Source organism: Podarcis gaigeae (genome assembly GCF_964106915.1).
Source record: "Podarcis gaigeae genome assembly, chromosome: 2".
NCBI lineage: Eukaryota > Metazoa > Chordata > Lepidosauria > Squamata > Lacertidae > Podarcis > Podarcis gaigeae.
The window spans coordinates 36582653-36598118 of record NC_139679.1 but is presented as its reverse complement, the minus strand read 5'-3'; the positions used below and the strand labels follow the sequence as shown (position 1 = coordinate 36598118).

At 42.1% G+C, this 15466-nt stretch overlaps 1 protein-coding gene across 1 annotated transcript; it reads left to right on the top strand.

Annotated features, from left to right (window-relative positions):
- Positions 1-1064: 1064 nt before the first annotated feature.
- On the top strand, positions 1065-14621 carry WBP2 (WW domain binding protein 2). Its single transcript, XM_083725729.1, has 8 exons — positions 1065-1243; positions 4791-4899; positions 5536-5671; positions 7811-7903; positions 9061-9195; positions 9702-9821; positions 11110-11186; positions 12077-14621. Exons 1-8 carry the CDS (start codon positions 1185-1187, stop codon positions 12128-12130), a joined length of 783 nt encoding a protein of 260 aa, XP_083581855.1. The 5' UTR covers positions 1065-1184; the 3' UTR covers positions 12131-14621.
- Positions 14622-15466: the final 845 nt, after the last annotated feature.

Below are 15466 nucleotides of genomic sequence, written 5' to 3'. Positions count from 1 at the left end.
GCAGCTGTTCTGTTTGGCAGAAACACCAGAAATCAAGTTACTTGATTCATATGACCACTGCTGCTTCCTATTTATGTGGTCTTCATAGAATTAATCCAGTTTATTATACACAGTGAGAAACAAACAAATTTGGAGACAAGACAAATTTCAACAGAGTTCATTTGCTATAGCAAAACACAAAAGAGGCAAGCCATGTGGCACTTTAAAGACTTACATTTTATTAAGTTTTTGTAGCCCAGAACCCACTGTCCCTATCCAGTATAATTTAAGCTTTACATTAAAATGACACAGGATGATGAGAACTGAAGTCCAGCAACATCTTCAGTGCCACAGGTTGGGTAAAACAACTGGTTAGGCAAAACAACTCCGGAGAACATTTCTGTAATTTGAGCCCCCCCCCCCCCCATGGCAGGGCTCAAGTGAAGTACTGTACAAAGGACAAGAGCTTAAGTCATGAGTCCCACGAGGGACACAAATGTCTCCCTCTTCCAGGGTTTCAGGTTTTACAACAATCTAGCATCAAACGAGCCATTTGCGCTGCACAGTTTGTAACTCCAACCATATCTGCAACAAGATTTCCCTTTTTTCCACAACCACGAGACCAGCATCAAGTCTTTTTTTATTCTTTTTTCAAAGATAATAATAATAAAAAAATTAAAGATTTTGTTGGTTTACAAAAGTACATGCCTTCTCTCTCTCTTTTTTTGCATATTAAAGTTTTTGTTTTAATTTTTATTCTACAAACGGCGGCGGCAGCATAGTTGTCAACTTTCAGATTTGAAAATAAGGGATCAGCAGCATAGCTGTCAACTTTCGGAGTTGAAAATAAGGGATCAGCAGCCTCACCTGTCCCGGAGACAGTCTATGGGATATCTAACAATCTGGGATAGCAGCGGGAAACGGCGCTGAAATAAGGGGATTCCCGCAAAAAAAAGGGAAGGTTGCCAGCTATGGGCGGCAGCAGCGGCAGCAGCAGCAGCAGCCGTTCTCAGACAGTCCAGCGCCGAACTACATTTCCCATCATGCTCCATTTCCTCCCGCCCTCTTCCGGTCTCTGCTTTGCCCGGAGCACGGCTACGCCGGAAGCCGTGAGCAGAGCCTGCGCAGCGCTTTCTTCACAACATCGTTCTGCGGAGGCCGGCGGGAGCGTGTGCATCAGGGGGTCCCTCAGCTGCTTGGCGGCCATGGCGCTGAACAGGAACCATTCCGAGGGGGGCGGCGTCATTGTCAATAACAGCGAAAGGTGAGCGGGTGCGGCGGCTGTGTGGACGGCACTTGGCCGCTTCTGTTCCCTTACTACGTTGTGTGTGTATATATATATGTGTGTGTGTACCGTGGTACCTCGGGTTACAGACGCTTCAGGTTACAGACGCTTCAGGTTACAGACTCCGCTAACCCAGAAATATTACCTCGGGTTAAGAACTTTGCTTCAAGATGAGAACAGAAATCGTGCTCCGGCGGCGCGGCAGCAGCAGGAGGCCCCATTAGCTAAAGTGGTGCTTCAGGTTAAGAACAGTTTCAGGTTAAGAACGGACCTCCGGAACGAATTAAGTACTTAACCTGAGGTACCACTGTATATGTATGTATATATATATATGTATGTATGTATATATATATGCCGTGTATAGCGCTGCGTCTGATGGGGGTCGCCCCACCCAGGGGCGGGGCAGCAAATGTTTACCTTCCCATTTCGCTCGGCCCGTCCGTCTTTTCTTCCTTTCTCTGGATCCTGAACCCTGAATCCTGTTGGGGGATTCGGCCATCGGCACCTTTACTGCTGCTCTCTGCATTAAAGGAAGAAGTTTGCAACTGTTTCCCCAACCCTTTGGACGAGTGGGGTGGGGTGGGGGGAGGACTAATACAAAAACTAGGGCAGCGAGGGGTCCTTGGGAAGCTCGCTAACCCGATGTGTTTTGCCTCTGCTCCAAAGCATACCTGCTAGTTGGAGGTCTGCTAAAGTGCCTGAGTACTGAGCTTCCACCCTTGACACAAATCTATAAATCAATGGAGTCTAGGATGGTGTTTTGAAAGCATTTTTGCTCCCAGTGATTTGTGGTGACTCTTTCTGTAAGCTGGGGTAAGAGAACCTCTAGAAATTCTTTTGGACTTCAACTTACATTCTCCCAGACTGGGATTGCTGGGAATTAGGAGTCTTGTCAACGTTGGGAGGGCCGTAGCATCCTCACCCTTGCTGTCAATGAACCATGCGTTATGTGAAATAATATTTCCTCTTGTCTATTTTGAACACGCCACAACTTAATCTCGCTGTCCTGAGCCTTTAGCATTTTGAAGGAAGAAGAGACAACACTTTCCCCCCTCTATTTTCACAAGTTTATTAATGTTCCTTCTGAGGTTTCGCAGTTGAGGGTTTGCAGTTGTTTTTCTCTAAGATTCAGGTTCCCTTCTAATTGGGATTGATTGCTAAACCACTCTGATAATTGTAGCTGTGTGAGAGGAATAAAGGTCTCCTAACAACTTTCAGCAGCTTAACAAATTACAGTTCCCAGGATTTTTTGGAGGAAGTCAGGACTTTTTAAAGTGATGTAGTGCTTTAAATGCATAGTGCAAATGGGACCAATGAGTAGTTGGTATCCACAGCCAGGTAGTAGATCCAGGATGCTGGAGGGCAGGAACACGAGAATATGCAGTTTCATAATATTTGGTTGTTTAGAAAGTTGACATTACCTGTGAGTTCATGGGCATCTGGCAGAAGGAGCTACCCTCTACCACTCTCATGTTTTTTGTTCTGCCCTTTTGTAATTAAGTGTCTTGGTTACTCCTCATATCGGATTTCACAACTTTGTCATGTCTGTAGATAAGATTTCACAGCCTTTGCTCATCTTCTCCAGACGTGGAAGTAATTAATGCTGAGCTCTAATCTTCCACAGTAGGAAATTAAATTCCAAGGTTGCTGTTGCCTCTTGCTAGTACCAGTTTATGTAATGGGAATACTGCAGAAGGAGTAATCACATTTGGTGCTTCATACACTTCTGCTGTAGGAGTGAATCTATTCTTTAGAAACCCCGAGGTTTAAATGATTAAGTCATAGTATAAAGGGATTACAGCTACAAGTGAAACTAGCAACTGGAAGGCTTACAGATGCCATCTTTGTACTGTACAGTATTGCAAATACATTTTCAAGGAGGTGTTTTCCACTATCCTCTCCTCACTATTATTTTCCTTCCACCTCCTGCTGCTCCCTGTATTTGTAGCAAAATGCTGTGGGGCAGCAACTGCCTGGCACAGCACAAATATGGATGAAAAGCAGCACTGCATCCTGGAGATGGCAGCACACACACATGGGTATATCAACAATTTCCTCTGTGTATGTTTTTCTTCCTGAAACAGTTGGCAGAGTTTGTTGTAGGGTATATAAATGTGCTGCAGATGGTGGTGGCCAAAGACAATGGAGGGATGGAACAGGAGCATATTTGGAAGAGCAGAAATGAGATGGTGAAAATTCACCTGCATAGAGCCCTATTATATGATTTATTAACTGAACATTGCAGAGCAGTTTATACACCATCATCAGTTTCACAGGTTCCTACAATGTTAGACAATGCTAATGACAGTACCTCCCCTCTTTCAAACTATATAGTCACAGTGTTTCCTAACAGTCATGTAGATGAGTAGGGGTCTGGTGGGACTTGAAGTGATCTTTGTGTTCATATTGCATAAACTGGATACAGTGGTACCTTGGGTTAAGTACTTAATTCGTTCTGGAGGTCTATTCTTAACCTGAAACTGTTCTTAACCTGAAGCACCACTTTAGCTAATGGGGCCTCCTGCTGCTGCCGTGTCGCCGGAGCACAATTTCTGTTCTCATCCTGAAGCAAAGTTCTTAACCCGAGGTACTACTTCTGGGTTAGCGGAGTCTGTAACCTGAAGCGTATGTAACCTGAAGCATATGTAACCTGAAGCATATGTAACCCTTGGTACCACTGTACACTGAAATGGCTCATAAAATCACCACCACCACAAAAAGCCGTGTGGAATTCCCACACTGTATGTAGGCCCTTCTTGATAAGATATTGCCTGTTGGGACATGTAAAATATGGAGTGAACAAAAGTTGCCATTGCAAGTTGAATAGTTATGGCAGTGTCATGGCCCTGTTCAGGAGTTCAGCCTGATCACCGGAGTGCTAAATATGTATAGAATAATGGATGTGTGCTGACTCTGCCTCCCACATTCTCTGCATGCCAGGTGCACCCCCCCCAACTTTTTAGTGTAAAGGTTTGAAGTGGGCATTTGTTTGTTCAGCTGACTGCAGTTAGAAGCCTCTGTGAGATCAGGAATCCTGATTGTACAGGATTCCTGATTGTGTGGAAGCTCTTAACCACATTCAGCTGAACATGGTTAGATACCCCCTTCATATGATTATTTTTGGGGTGGAAGGGGGGGTACATCCAATGTGCTGAGTACATTGGCTGTGGGGCCAGTACATGTACCAATGAGGGCTCCTGTGCACATTTAGCCCTCCTGTGTTCAATCTGAACAGCTGAATATGAGTCAAAGATACCAGCTTTGCTGTTGCTATGCCTCTTGTGCTAATTAAATTTTATGTCAGTTTTGTGTTCACTCTCCTATTTCTTTTTGTTCAACCCAACAGACAATCAGCATGTTTGTACATGTGTTTAGTAACATGGACACATTGCATATGGGTTTCACTTGGTGAATGAGGCTGGGTGATGATCTGAAATTTGTCAAACCCCACGTTATCTAACCTATAGAGAAATCATTACTAAAGAGTGAATCCGTGTACCAAACACCTCTTTTTGTGTGTGTATAGCATCTTGATGACCTACGATCACATTGAAATGACATTCCATGATATGGAACACATGCCAGATGCATTCAAAGGGACCAAGAAAGGCAGTGTCTTCATGACCCCATATCGAGTAAGTTGGCAAACATGTATTTGGTATGTAAAATTCTAATATGAAGAGTGAAGAATATAGAAACAGACCACATGATTCTTCAGTGCTTGTTTTCCTCTGAAGCTCCATGATGAATTGACATTTTGAATCCCAGCTAGCTATCTGAAATATCTTTACTTGTGAAGCCAAGCATATTGATGCAAAGAAGTAGGAGGGTTGGATGGAGAGGAGGAGATATGATGGTTATGATGATGGTAATAAATTCAATTTCTTATTTGCCCTTTTCCACATGGTCCCAGGGTGGGGAGGGTGAGTGGCTCCTGTTACTTGGAAGTACTGTGAGAGGTGGATTTTTCCAGGGCATGTTCACGTAATAAATCCATTAACCTTCGGGGGGGGGGGGGGTTACTATGAAAGTTTCTGGAAAGAGGTGAGCAACAATGGCAGCTTATGTGTGTTTCTGAAATGCATTGCTGCATCAATAGTATCAGTTGAATGAATGGCTTGGCTATTGTTCTAATGAATACATGACCTGTGAAAGTCTTCATTTTGAAAGCCCACTTTAGTTTTTCAGATTTTAGCTTCTAACAGTAAGATGGCTTTTTATTCTGATGCTAAATGTACCTTTTAAAGGAGATGTATTCTTTTTGCCTGCAGGTTATCTTTGTGTCTAAAGGAAAAGATGCAATGCAGTCTTTCATGATGCCCTTTTATTTGATGAAAGAATGTGAGATTAAACAACCAGTTTTTGGAGCAAATTACATCAAGGGGGAAGTGAAAGCAGAGGCAGGAGGTGGGTATCATACCAAAGCCATTGTGTTTGGTGATGCATTCAGTTTCTGACTTGAATTAGAAAGTGAAGAACTAGCAAAGAATTTGGATTCTTATGGACCACATGGCAGCTTTATTACCAGCAACAAACTTCTCTTAAGAGCGTAAGAATTGCAGTGCTGGATCTGATGAAACAGCTTTTATTCCAGCATTCATCTCCACCACTGGCCTGTCAGATGCTCCAGAATTTGATGATTCTGCACCAGTTTAAACATGGTGGTTTATATTTTTAGCTATGGATTTTTCTAAATCTGTTTTAAAAACTTTGTGCGCTTGGGGAGCCACTACAGTATCTTCTGCTAGTAAAATCCTTAAGAGTAGTCATGCTTTGTGTCAAAAGATACTGAATATGCGTGCTTCCTGAACCTTCTGTTAGCCCAGTGCATTTTATTGGAGGACCCAAAGTTGCAGTGTTAAGAGAGTGGATAATTGTATGGGAGCACCCCCTCCCTTCGGCCTTCAGAACTTGCTGTAAAGAATTCACTGAACCCACACATTTCTTCCTGTCCTGTTCTCGTCATTCTTTATCCTAGTTCTTGCCAAAAATATTAGTTTTATGAAAAACCAAATATTGCATTTCTAGAAGTACATGCCGTTTGACCAAACTGCGGGAGGCAGTGGAAGGCAGAACTAACTGGCGTGCTCTGGTCCATGGGGTCACGAAGAGTCGGACACGACTAAACAACTAAACAACAACAGCAACAGAAGTACATGCCAGAACTGCAGTATTGATTATTTTAATCTGTCCAGTTAGGTCCTTAGAGAGAGTTGGGATTACCTTTTGCAGAAATGGTTTCTAACTTTACTTGCAAGCAGTTGAGGTCAACTAGGTACGTCGGAAAAGTTCAAAATTCAGTGTGTCAAAACTCTTTTTTGGTAACAAAACTGTAAGGAAAATTTTGTCCCATTCCTTCTCTACCTTTGTACTTCTAATGAAGCAGGATGTCACAGGAAAAAATGAGCTCATGCTCCACTTTGCAGATAATAAAACTAAATCAGCCAAATTATTTTATCTATTTAGCATCCTTAAATGGCTCACAATGAACAGCAGTCCAGGTCCCAGAGGATTTAAGAAAGGCAATTGAGCTATAACTTTATCTTGGCTGTAGCCTTATCTCTTTTGTCTGTGTAACTCTATTTCTTCATTTCAAACCTCAAACTTAATTCACTAAAAAGCACTTGAGCAGCATTTGCTTCTGTACAGCATGAGAGAGGCTTTTGCCAAAAGTTAGATTAGCAATCTTCCATCCCACTCTGACCTCTGTCATTCTTACAATGTATTAAAAGGCGGCAATTCTAAAGACACTTCCCCAGAACCGTTCCCTTTTATGAATATATTGCCTCCACACATACTTGTGTCTCAAGTTTAATAGACACTTAGTCACATGTAGTGTATTGTCAGCAGTGGCCTGGATGATATACTCTGTTTCTAAAATGGGAAGTTCTCTTATCATTAATTTTATTTCTTTAAACAAGGATCTTTTGTGAGCCTTATGATATACTTCCCATTTAATTTCTTGTCAAATGATTATAATTCCAGACTGATCTGTGGCTAGCTAGTGAGGGGAGTTGTAGAGTCTTTTTAGCAAATTGAATTTTCCCTTGCTGACTCAGAATAAATCTAATCTTGTTGATATTTAAGGTTGGCAGACAGAATTTTGTTGTCCTTTGTTGTCCTTTAACCACATTCTAAGGGATGTGTTTCAAATTCATGTACCTTTCAGTCTTTTGACTCCACTCAGCTTGCAACCGTCTTAAGGACCTAAGATAAGATAAAAGCCAAGTTACGTTTTGCATCCAGAAAATTGCAACTCTACTTTTATGTTAAATTACATAAATCAGAGATGGGTGGTTTTTGCTTTTAAACCATTTTTATTACCAGCAAATTTCCAGCTTGATAAAAACAAATATTACAAGCCATTCTTTCATATACAAAAGAATATCAACTCTTCACATCAGAGAAGTGCATTACTTTGTCTCAAGGCAAATTAAAGAGAAACAAATCTTCATGTTTGGATATTGAATAACACTTGCTTTATAGAACAGCCTGATAACAGATACTCCCATTCCATTCTTACAGTTTATTTTCCCTTTTCCCTAGGAGGTTGGGAAGGATCCACAGCTTTCAAAATGACGTTCTCCGCAGGAGGTGCCATTGAATTTGGACAACGTATGCTGCAAGTAGCATCTCAAGGTACTCACTGGTTTTTGGTAAAAGAAGCCAGTTCCGCTAAATAAAGTCTGAATATATTTTGCTGAAAAGAAGGAGTGTGTGTGTGTGTGTGTGTGTGTGTGTGTGTGTGTGTTGGAGAGAAAGGCAGAGAGAGAGAAAATATAGCTGAGTGATTTAAGTTATTTGAGAAATTCTAAGGGTTTGGGGTAAAATTGAACTTTGACAGTACTTCGATTGAATAGCTTGCTTTGAAAGCTCCTCCTACTAGGATAGAAAATAACAGCTATTGTAGCTACAGAATCAGTAAAGTGAAAGCCATAGTGAAATAGAGGACGAGATGGTTGGATAGTGTTCTCGAAGCTACCAACATGAGTTTGACCAAACTGCGGGAGGCAGTGGAAGACAGGAGTGCCTGGCGTGCTCTGGTCCATGGGGTCACAAAGAGTCAGACACGACTAAACAACAACAAAGTTGCAGCTATTCATTGACCCTATTTGCAAAAAACAAAGTCACTCTTGGTATTCAGCATCTCAGAGACACTCTATTATGTGTGGCACTAGGCAGGCACAATAGATGCTTTCACACCTGACCTAGCCCTTCAAACAGAATTTCTCTCCACCACCCTAGCTCATTGCCATTATGACCTGTTGTTCCTTATATACGCTGATTATCAAAGGACAGTCCAAAGTCCTTCCAACTCCCTAATATGCATTGCTGCCTTTTTCCTCAACATCTTTTTCAGTCAGCCGCTCCTGCTGCTTCCCAATTCTTCCAAATGGCTGATAGTTATGGGAGCTGGGTCTCCTTCCTTGGCTTATTTGCTCAGTAAAGCATTTCTTCTTGTCATCTTTCCCTCCATCCCCACCTGAGGGGTGCATGAACACTAGGCATCAGGCCAGACAATTTACATTGCTGAATATTTTCTCTTTTCATACTGCACCAGACTCCTCATGCCAACTAAGATCTTTGTACAGCACGTGCTCCGAACTCATTAAGATTTCATGGTGGTGTTGTAAGATATGGCAAGCCGTTTAATTTATTCCTCTCACCCACTGCAGATTTTTTGACATTATAGTAGGGTGTTTCAAATTTGTTGAAGTTGGTGTCCCTATAGTGTTTTTGGCTGAAGTGTTTTTAAAACGGACACTGATCATAATTTCCTTTCCTTTGTTTTGCAGCCTCAAGGGGTGAGGTCCCCAATGGAGCCTATGGTTACTCATACATGCCGAATGGGGGCTATACCTTCCCACCACTTGCTGCCAATGGGATATACCCTACTCCCTCGGGGTATCCATATCCTCCACCACCTCCGGGTGAGTATTGAAAGTGGGAGAGGGAAAATCTAGTTAAATTATTATTATTATTTAAAAATTGAAAATGAGAGAAAAGAATAGAGCTCATTTGCTTTGTCTTGATTTCTGGCTACTCCCTTGTTAAATGTGGGCCACTTTTGTTTTGCTTGAAAGCACTTACTTTTAATAACTACAGAGTTCCCACAGAAAACTCAGCCTATTCCTAGGACTTTCCATAATGATGAGTGTCTTCAGATGCCATGAGGTAGTTAGCATGGCATAAGGTAGTAATCATGCTGTGAAGTAACTTTGAACTTGGCATTTTATCTGCCATAACTTGCCAGGCACAATACAGAAAAATGGTTTGCTGGTGACAGGGTTGAATCTGACATGCTCTTCCTCTAAGATTCCCTGTTTTTAATAATATAGACATTGTTTTAAAATATATTGTATCAGCCAGAAGGTATATGGTTTAGTGATGCATTACAAAACTCTCTCTGCAAACACTTTATTCTTCCTTGGAGCAGAATTGTATCCTGGTCCCCCAATGGATGAAGCCATGGGATACATGCAGCTTCCGCCCCCTCCCTATCCAGGGCCCATGGAACCACCCGTCAGTGGTCCAGACCTTCCTTCGACTCCAGCAGGTAAGAGAGGTGCCAGGATGGCTGCATCACATATCCTCTGAACAGTGACATATCTGTAAAGGGCCTTCAAGCCTGGATTCAGCAGGATTCACTAGACTTTAAAGCAGCCTGAATAATGTTTATTTAGCTTCTCCTTGCAAACTTCCTAAAAGGGAGGGGGGTTGTGTTTTGGAGAGCAAAACTTTAAAGGGCATCTTTCTAAAAATGGTACAGTTGAGGTTTCATATTAAACATCATGTTCTAACTCCAGAGCTAGCACAATCTGTTTACAAAGAAATGATTGTTTCCTCGCTGCCAACTTTGCAAATGCAATTAATGCAATAAGGGAAAATAGAGGTTTTCGTCTACATTTTGGGTCATCAGGAAAGGGATAAAAACACAGCAGCTGCTCCATCAGACAAGTCAGGCAAGGGTTGAACTTTGTTTACCATAGCAACAACATAGAATAACATGGCTATAATAACAGCACTAGCTTTGCTTATTTGGTGTCACTGTGTAATACAGATTAAACAAGAACTACACACACAGAGAGAAGGTTTTGTAGGAATTTCTGAGGGCTGAAATAGATGCAGATCTGTGTCACCACTGAAGAGTTGCAAAATGGCAGAGAGCGCTTAGTTTACAGTGACAGGTGGGAGGCAGTTACTTAAACCTTTTCTTTCCCACTGTGTTCATCCCTGTAATCCCCCTTTCTCCCTCCTCCTCCACCAACACTTCCATTCCTGACAAATGCTTCAGAATCCAGGCTGGGAAACAAGGTTGTTGGGGGAAGAATTTAGCACTGCACTTCTGGCCTGCCACTCCTCTACTTCAAATTGCACCCTCCTTCTGCCACTTTGCAGCTGTTTGGCAATGATTCAACTTTCCAAACTGGAATCTGTCGCAGATTTCTTGTTTGGCTCTTAGGACAGAACTGCTGTTATACAATCACTGATCTTTCAGCAGATTCCTACAGTGGGTCTGAGTTTGATGCTTGGCGATCGGTAATTTACAAAAAAAAAGCAGTTTACAAAAAGAACCAAACAATAAGATGATAAGTTAGAGCAGTTAAAAACAAATATTTAAAACATCAACAAATAAAAAACAATGAATGGCAAACTAAAAACAGATTAAACAAGCACCAGCATTCTATATAGATGGCTACGCTTATCTAAACAAAAAATGTATTTATCAGGCACTGAAAAGAGGAAGTGAAGGTGCCTGACTGATGTCAGTAGGCAGGGAGCCTCACCTGAGATGCTGCAATTGCGGGTGCTGATCCTACCTAACCATGATGATTTTCTTCCAGCTGAAGCCAAGGCTGCAGAAGCTGCTGCAAGTGCTTATTACAACCCAGGCAACCCACACAACGTCTACATGCCAATGGTATGCTTTGCACCTTGCCCTGCATGTCATTGCAGTCTTAGAAAGGAAGGGAAGATTGGGCACATAGTATTCCATCTTGCTCTCGTCATCTCTTCCAGCCATATTGTACTGTTGGTAAATAAGACAAATTAATGTGGGTGCAGCAGTCAAAGAGCAGGAGAGGGCAAGGGATGCATTGAGGATTTTGTGAAATAGATTCTGGTGGCAAAAAAAGAGCAGGACTTGTTTCCCACTGTAGGGCAGCCTCCTCTGATGTGGTTCCCTCCAGCAGTTTTAGACGGCAACTCACATCACCCTTGACCAATAACTATTAATCCTGGCTGGGGCTGATACAGTAGTCCAGCACCACCTGGAAGGTGCTAGGTTGGCAAAGGTTCTTTAGTTCTATACAAGAAATGTCCGTGTAAATTCAAGAAGATGTTTCATATATTCTCATAACTCGTTAATCACTTGAATAGTACTCTTCATGCAGTCTTCATAGCACTCCTTAGTGAATTTATTGTAGAGCAGAGGTTGTTTTGGAGTTCACAAGCTTAACAATATTTATTTACCTCAGGGCTGGGAAACTTCGGGGGGGGGGGCATGTGCCAGTGGTGAATGGAGCTACAGCCAAAAGCGAGTACCAGGGGAGAGACAGATTGCTGTTGCCAGAGGGCTTACAGGGGCTCCCTGCTCTTCCTCCTTTTGTGCAGTCTGTTTCAGCTCCACCCCCTGCATCCTAATAAAATTTGGCCACATACAGCCCTCAGACCACAGGTTCACCAACCTTGATTTACATATTTGAGTGCTCTGAAGTAGTAAATTGGATTGCTCCTTCGCGGTTGGCATTGTTTATGAGGTAATGAACTGAAGTTAATTCACACAATCTCTCTCCCTCTCTCTCATTTTAGGACCAGCCTCCTCCTCCTCCTTACTTTCCTCCAGAAGACAAGAAAACCCAGTAAACAGCCACCATACACTGCTTCATTTTTGCCATTTGGCTAAATGTTGATTAGGGATATGACAATGGTAAGGACCATTTAACCTCCCTCTTGTACACGTAACTCCCACAAACAGCAGTGGTAGATACGTGCGGCATTAGAAAAGAGATCTAACATTTTCCTGGATTGTCATATATGGAACTAAAAATATATTGTTTTCTTCTGTATGGTTCTTTCTCCATGTTGATGATATAATGGAGAAAGAGTTTTGTTCTTCCTCTCCCATCCCATCTTTCAACTGTCCTGGAGAATGTTCCTTCCTGAACAAAGACCACTTAAACCGAAAACTTAACCAACAGCTATTGAATTAGATAGGTGTTGACACTCTGACTGTGTTGACCAGCTCTTTCATGGTGACACTTCGGAAGAAAATCAACTTTGTGATCTACTAGACAATCCATAGTTGCATGAACCCCCGCTCTGTTGCGACCAAGGAAGTGCACTGATCTCTTGACAAGATCATCTGGTTCTATTTGGACACTGGACTCTTCTCCATTTCTTCCGCAAGATGCATGTATGGTGGAATGTACACATCGTCTTTTAATTTTGAACATTCCTGTTGAGTCACTTATGCATCTTGGTCCTTTTCTTTCATACAACAACAACAAAACATTGGCTGCAAAGTTCTGGCAGTAAAACATCATACCTCTATGGTAAACTTGGTAATTTATTTGACCATGCGGTTTGATCAGTTACCTAAACACTAATTCCATCTTAGCAGCTGAAAGCATTTCTAGGGAAGAAGATGGCTTGTATTTTGATCTATTTATTTAATTAGTTTTGTTTGATTTTATTTATTTGTTTTTTATCCCTAGCATTCTGAGCATGTCATAATCTGAGGCAAAGCATTTCCCCTTTGATTGCTTATGCTCAAAAGCCATTAATTCAACTCAGAGAGGCAGAGAAAGATCACCTTCTGGACTGGGGATAACTTAGATGATGTCTAAACTGACAGATGGGGAAATAAGAAAAGCCTCTTGGAGTTTTCTCCATCTTCGGTTTCCTTTCTGAGGCAGAATATTAGCAATTGGTTTTGAATAGCAGTAGCCCTTTGATGCACGGAGCATAGCAGACTCCCAAAGATCTCAGAAACCCATTTACAGGAATATTTGGAATTTGGTATATACTGACAGAGCTGTATGACCCAGCATGCATGTGTTACCAGAAATCTGTTTCATTAGCATCACTTGTGACTTACCAGAATAAAATCAGAATCTGATTTGTACAAAAATCTTCCCTCTTTCCCTGTAAACTGTGACGCAGAGGAAGTGCTTCAAATCATGGCTCTCTCAAATGCTAACTAACTGAGCCCATGCAGAAAACCTGGGGCATCTGTTCACAATTGCTTTGATCCTGGGTATCCGGCAGTGTTTGAGACCACCCTAGTTAACTCCAGCTTTGTGCACATTGTGACACTGTTCCACTTAGCAAGGGGTGCCAACTGCTTCCTGTTGTCGTTGCTGCAGAGACGTCCCAAGGAAAAACACAGGTAGTATCTGTGGCCAAAATTATGGCAAAGTAGGATGGCTTAACTGCATGCCTCTGCAGTGCTTGATTTGTGCTCCCCTGACTTAGCTGTCTGTTTCGTTTTGAATAACATTCCTGACCTTGTGATTTATGCCAGGGGGTGGAAGTGCAAACTTGTTTAGTCTTTAAAATGTCCCTATTTGCATTTATTGCAGTTACCGCACTATGCTGCAAAATTGAGTGACAGCCAAGTGGATGAGAATCTTGAGTTTCTGCAGGAATCAAATTTAGTTTGTGTGCTTTTTTGAATAGTGGGAAAGGTGTTTCCTGCAGGAGCTCAAAAAACACCCTGTACTAATGAAGCTTGCTGAGATACTAGATGTGTGATGCCCCAGATACACAATAGTCCATTTCTGGAGTCCTTAGTTTGAATTTTCAAATGCTTTCTAGCTGACAAGTGATGTTAATGCGTGTGCACGCCCCCTTCCCATCTAATGCACTGACTTTTTTCTAGAATTGCTATTTAAACTGCAGTGATGTAAAGAAATGATTATTTAAAGAATTGTATTTTGGGGAAGTTCTATCGATACCTTATGGATGTGAAGTGGGTCTTCTGAATGCAAGGCTGACTTTTGATTTGCTCAAGACTGTGAAGTAAAGATAACTTACAACAACGCTCTGTGGCTCATTGTGACTGCATATTTGGGTGGGCAGCTGTTTTGCTGTGGTGAAATCGCCTTCACAGGCTTTCAGATGGAAGAGTCATTTTACAAATAAAGCCCGGGTTGCTTGTGCAGGGTGATTCTCTTTCTGTGTCTTCCACTGATTTCTGTCACAACTGAAAACGGAGTTAGTTAATTCCATCAGACCTTGTTTAAATAAATTGCATGGTTTTAGATATTCTTGCAGAAGCCAGCTAAAAAAGAATTTGCATAAATGTATTCACAACTCAAGTGGAACACAATAAAGTGTATCATTTTTTTCTGGATTTGCTTAACTATTTCACTGGGTGTCTTTTAACTTGGACTGTCAACAAACCTACCATAGAGATATCGAGCACTCCCAAGTTAATTCCCCTGTCAAAGTCTCTCAGCACACAGAGTGCTCTTCTCCCTGAACACTCCTGTTCTGAATCAGATGGTTCTTGTGCCCTTATGTGTGTTTACTTCACTCCTCCACCAGAAGATTGATGCAAGCCACAACAGAGGTTCAAAGGATCAGATGAGGTGAGGAGGAGAGGAAAGGCAGAAGAGGGAGTGGTGGATCAAAATGGACCCTGAAGTTGCCACCTTCCTCTCTCCAAACTTTTCTGTGAAACGCTTTATTACATTTGTAACCTCCCGTTCATACGAGATGTGGAGAGACCACACCTTACAAGAAGTATGGTGCTGCTGTTTTCAGTGGCAGTCCCCCAAATAGACACACATAATGTGTCCAGTGTCATTGTACTATGTGCTTTCCCCCACCAGTGCTCTGTGTCGCTGGCTGGTATGGGTAGGGAAATTCACGAAATAAAAGATGGTGGGGCATGGGCAGGTTTTAGTACATGCTACAGAGGGGAAACACTCCTGACTGCTTCCAATTATACAACAGCCACCCCATGGGAGTTGTCAGTAACACTTCCACGTGGCAGCTCTGTGGTGGCGGTTATGAAATGACCTTCAAGTTCCCTTCAGAGGAAGGCAAGAGTTCCTGTTAATCACTCATGAAAAAAGGCATATTTTGGCCCATGAAGCTCTTGCATTAAAAAAATCTAGAGCAGAATCTCTAGCACACCTTTTGCTCCTCCTGGTAGGAGGCACATTGTGACACTTCAATATCCAGAAATGAAGG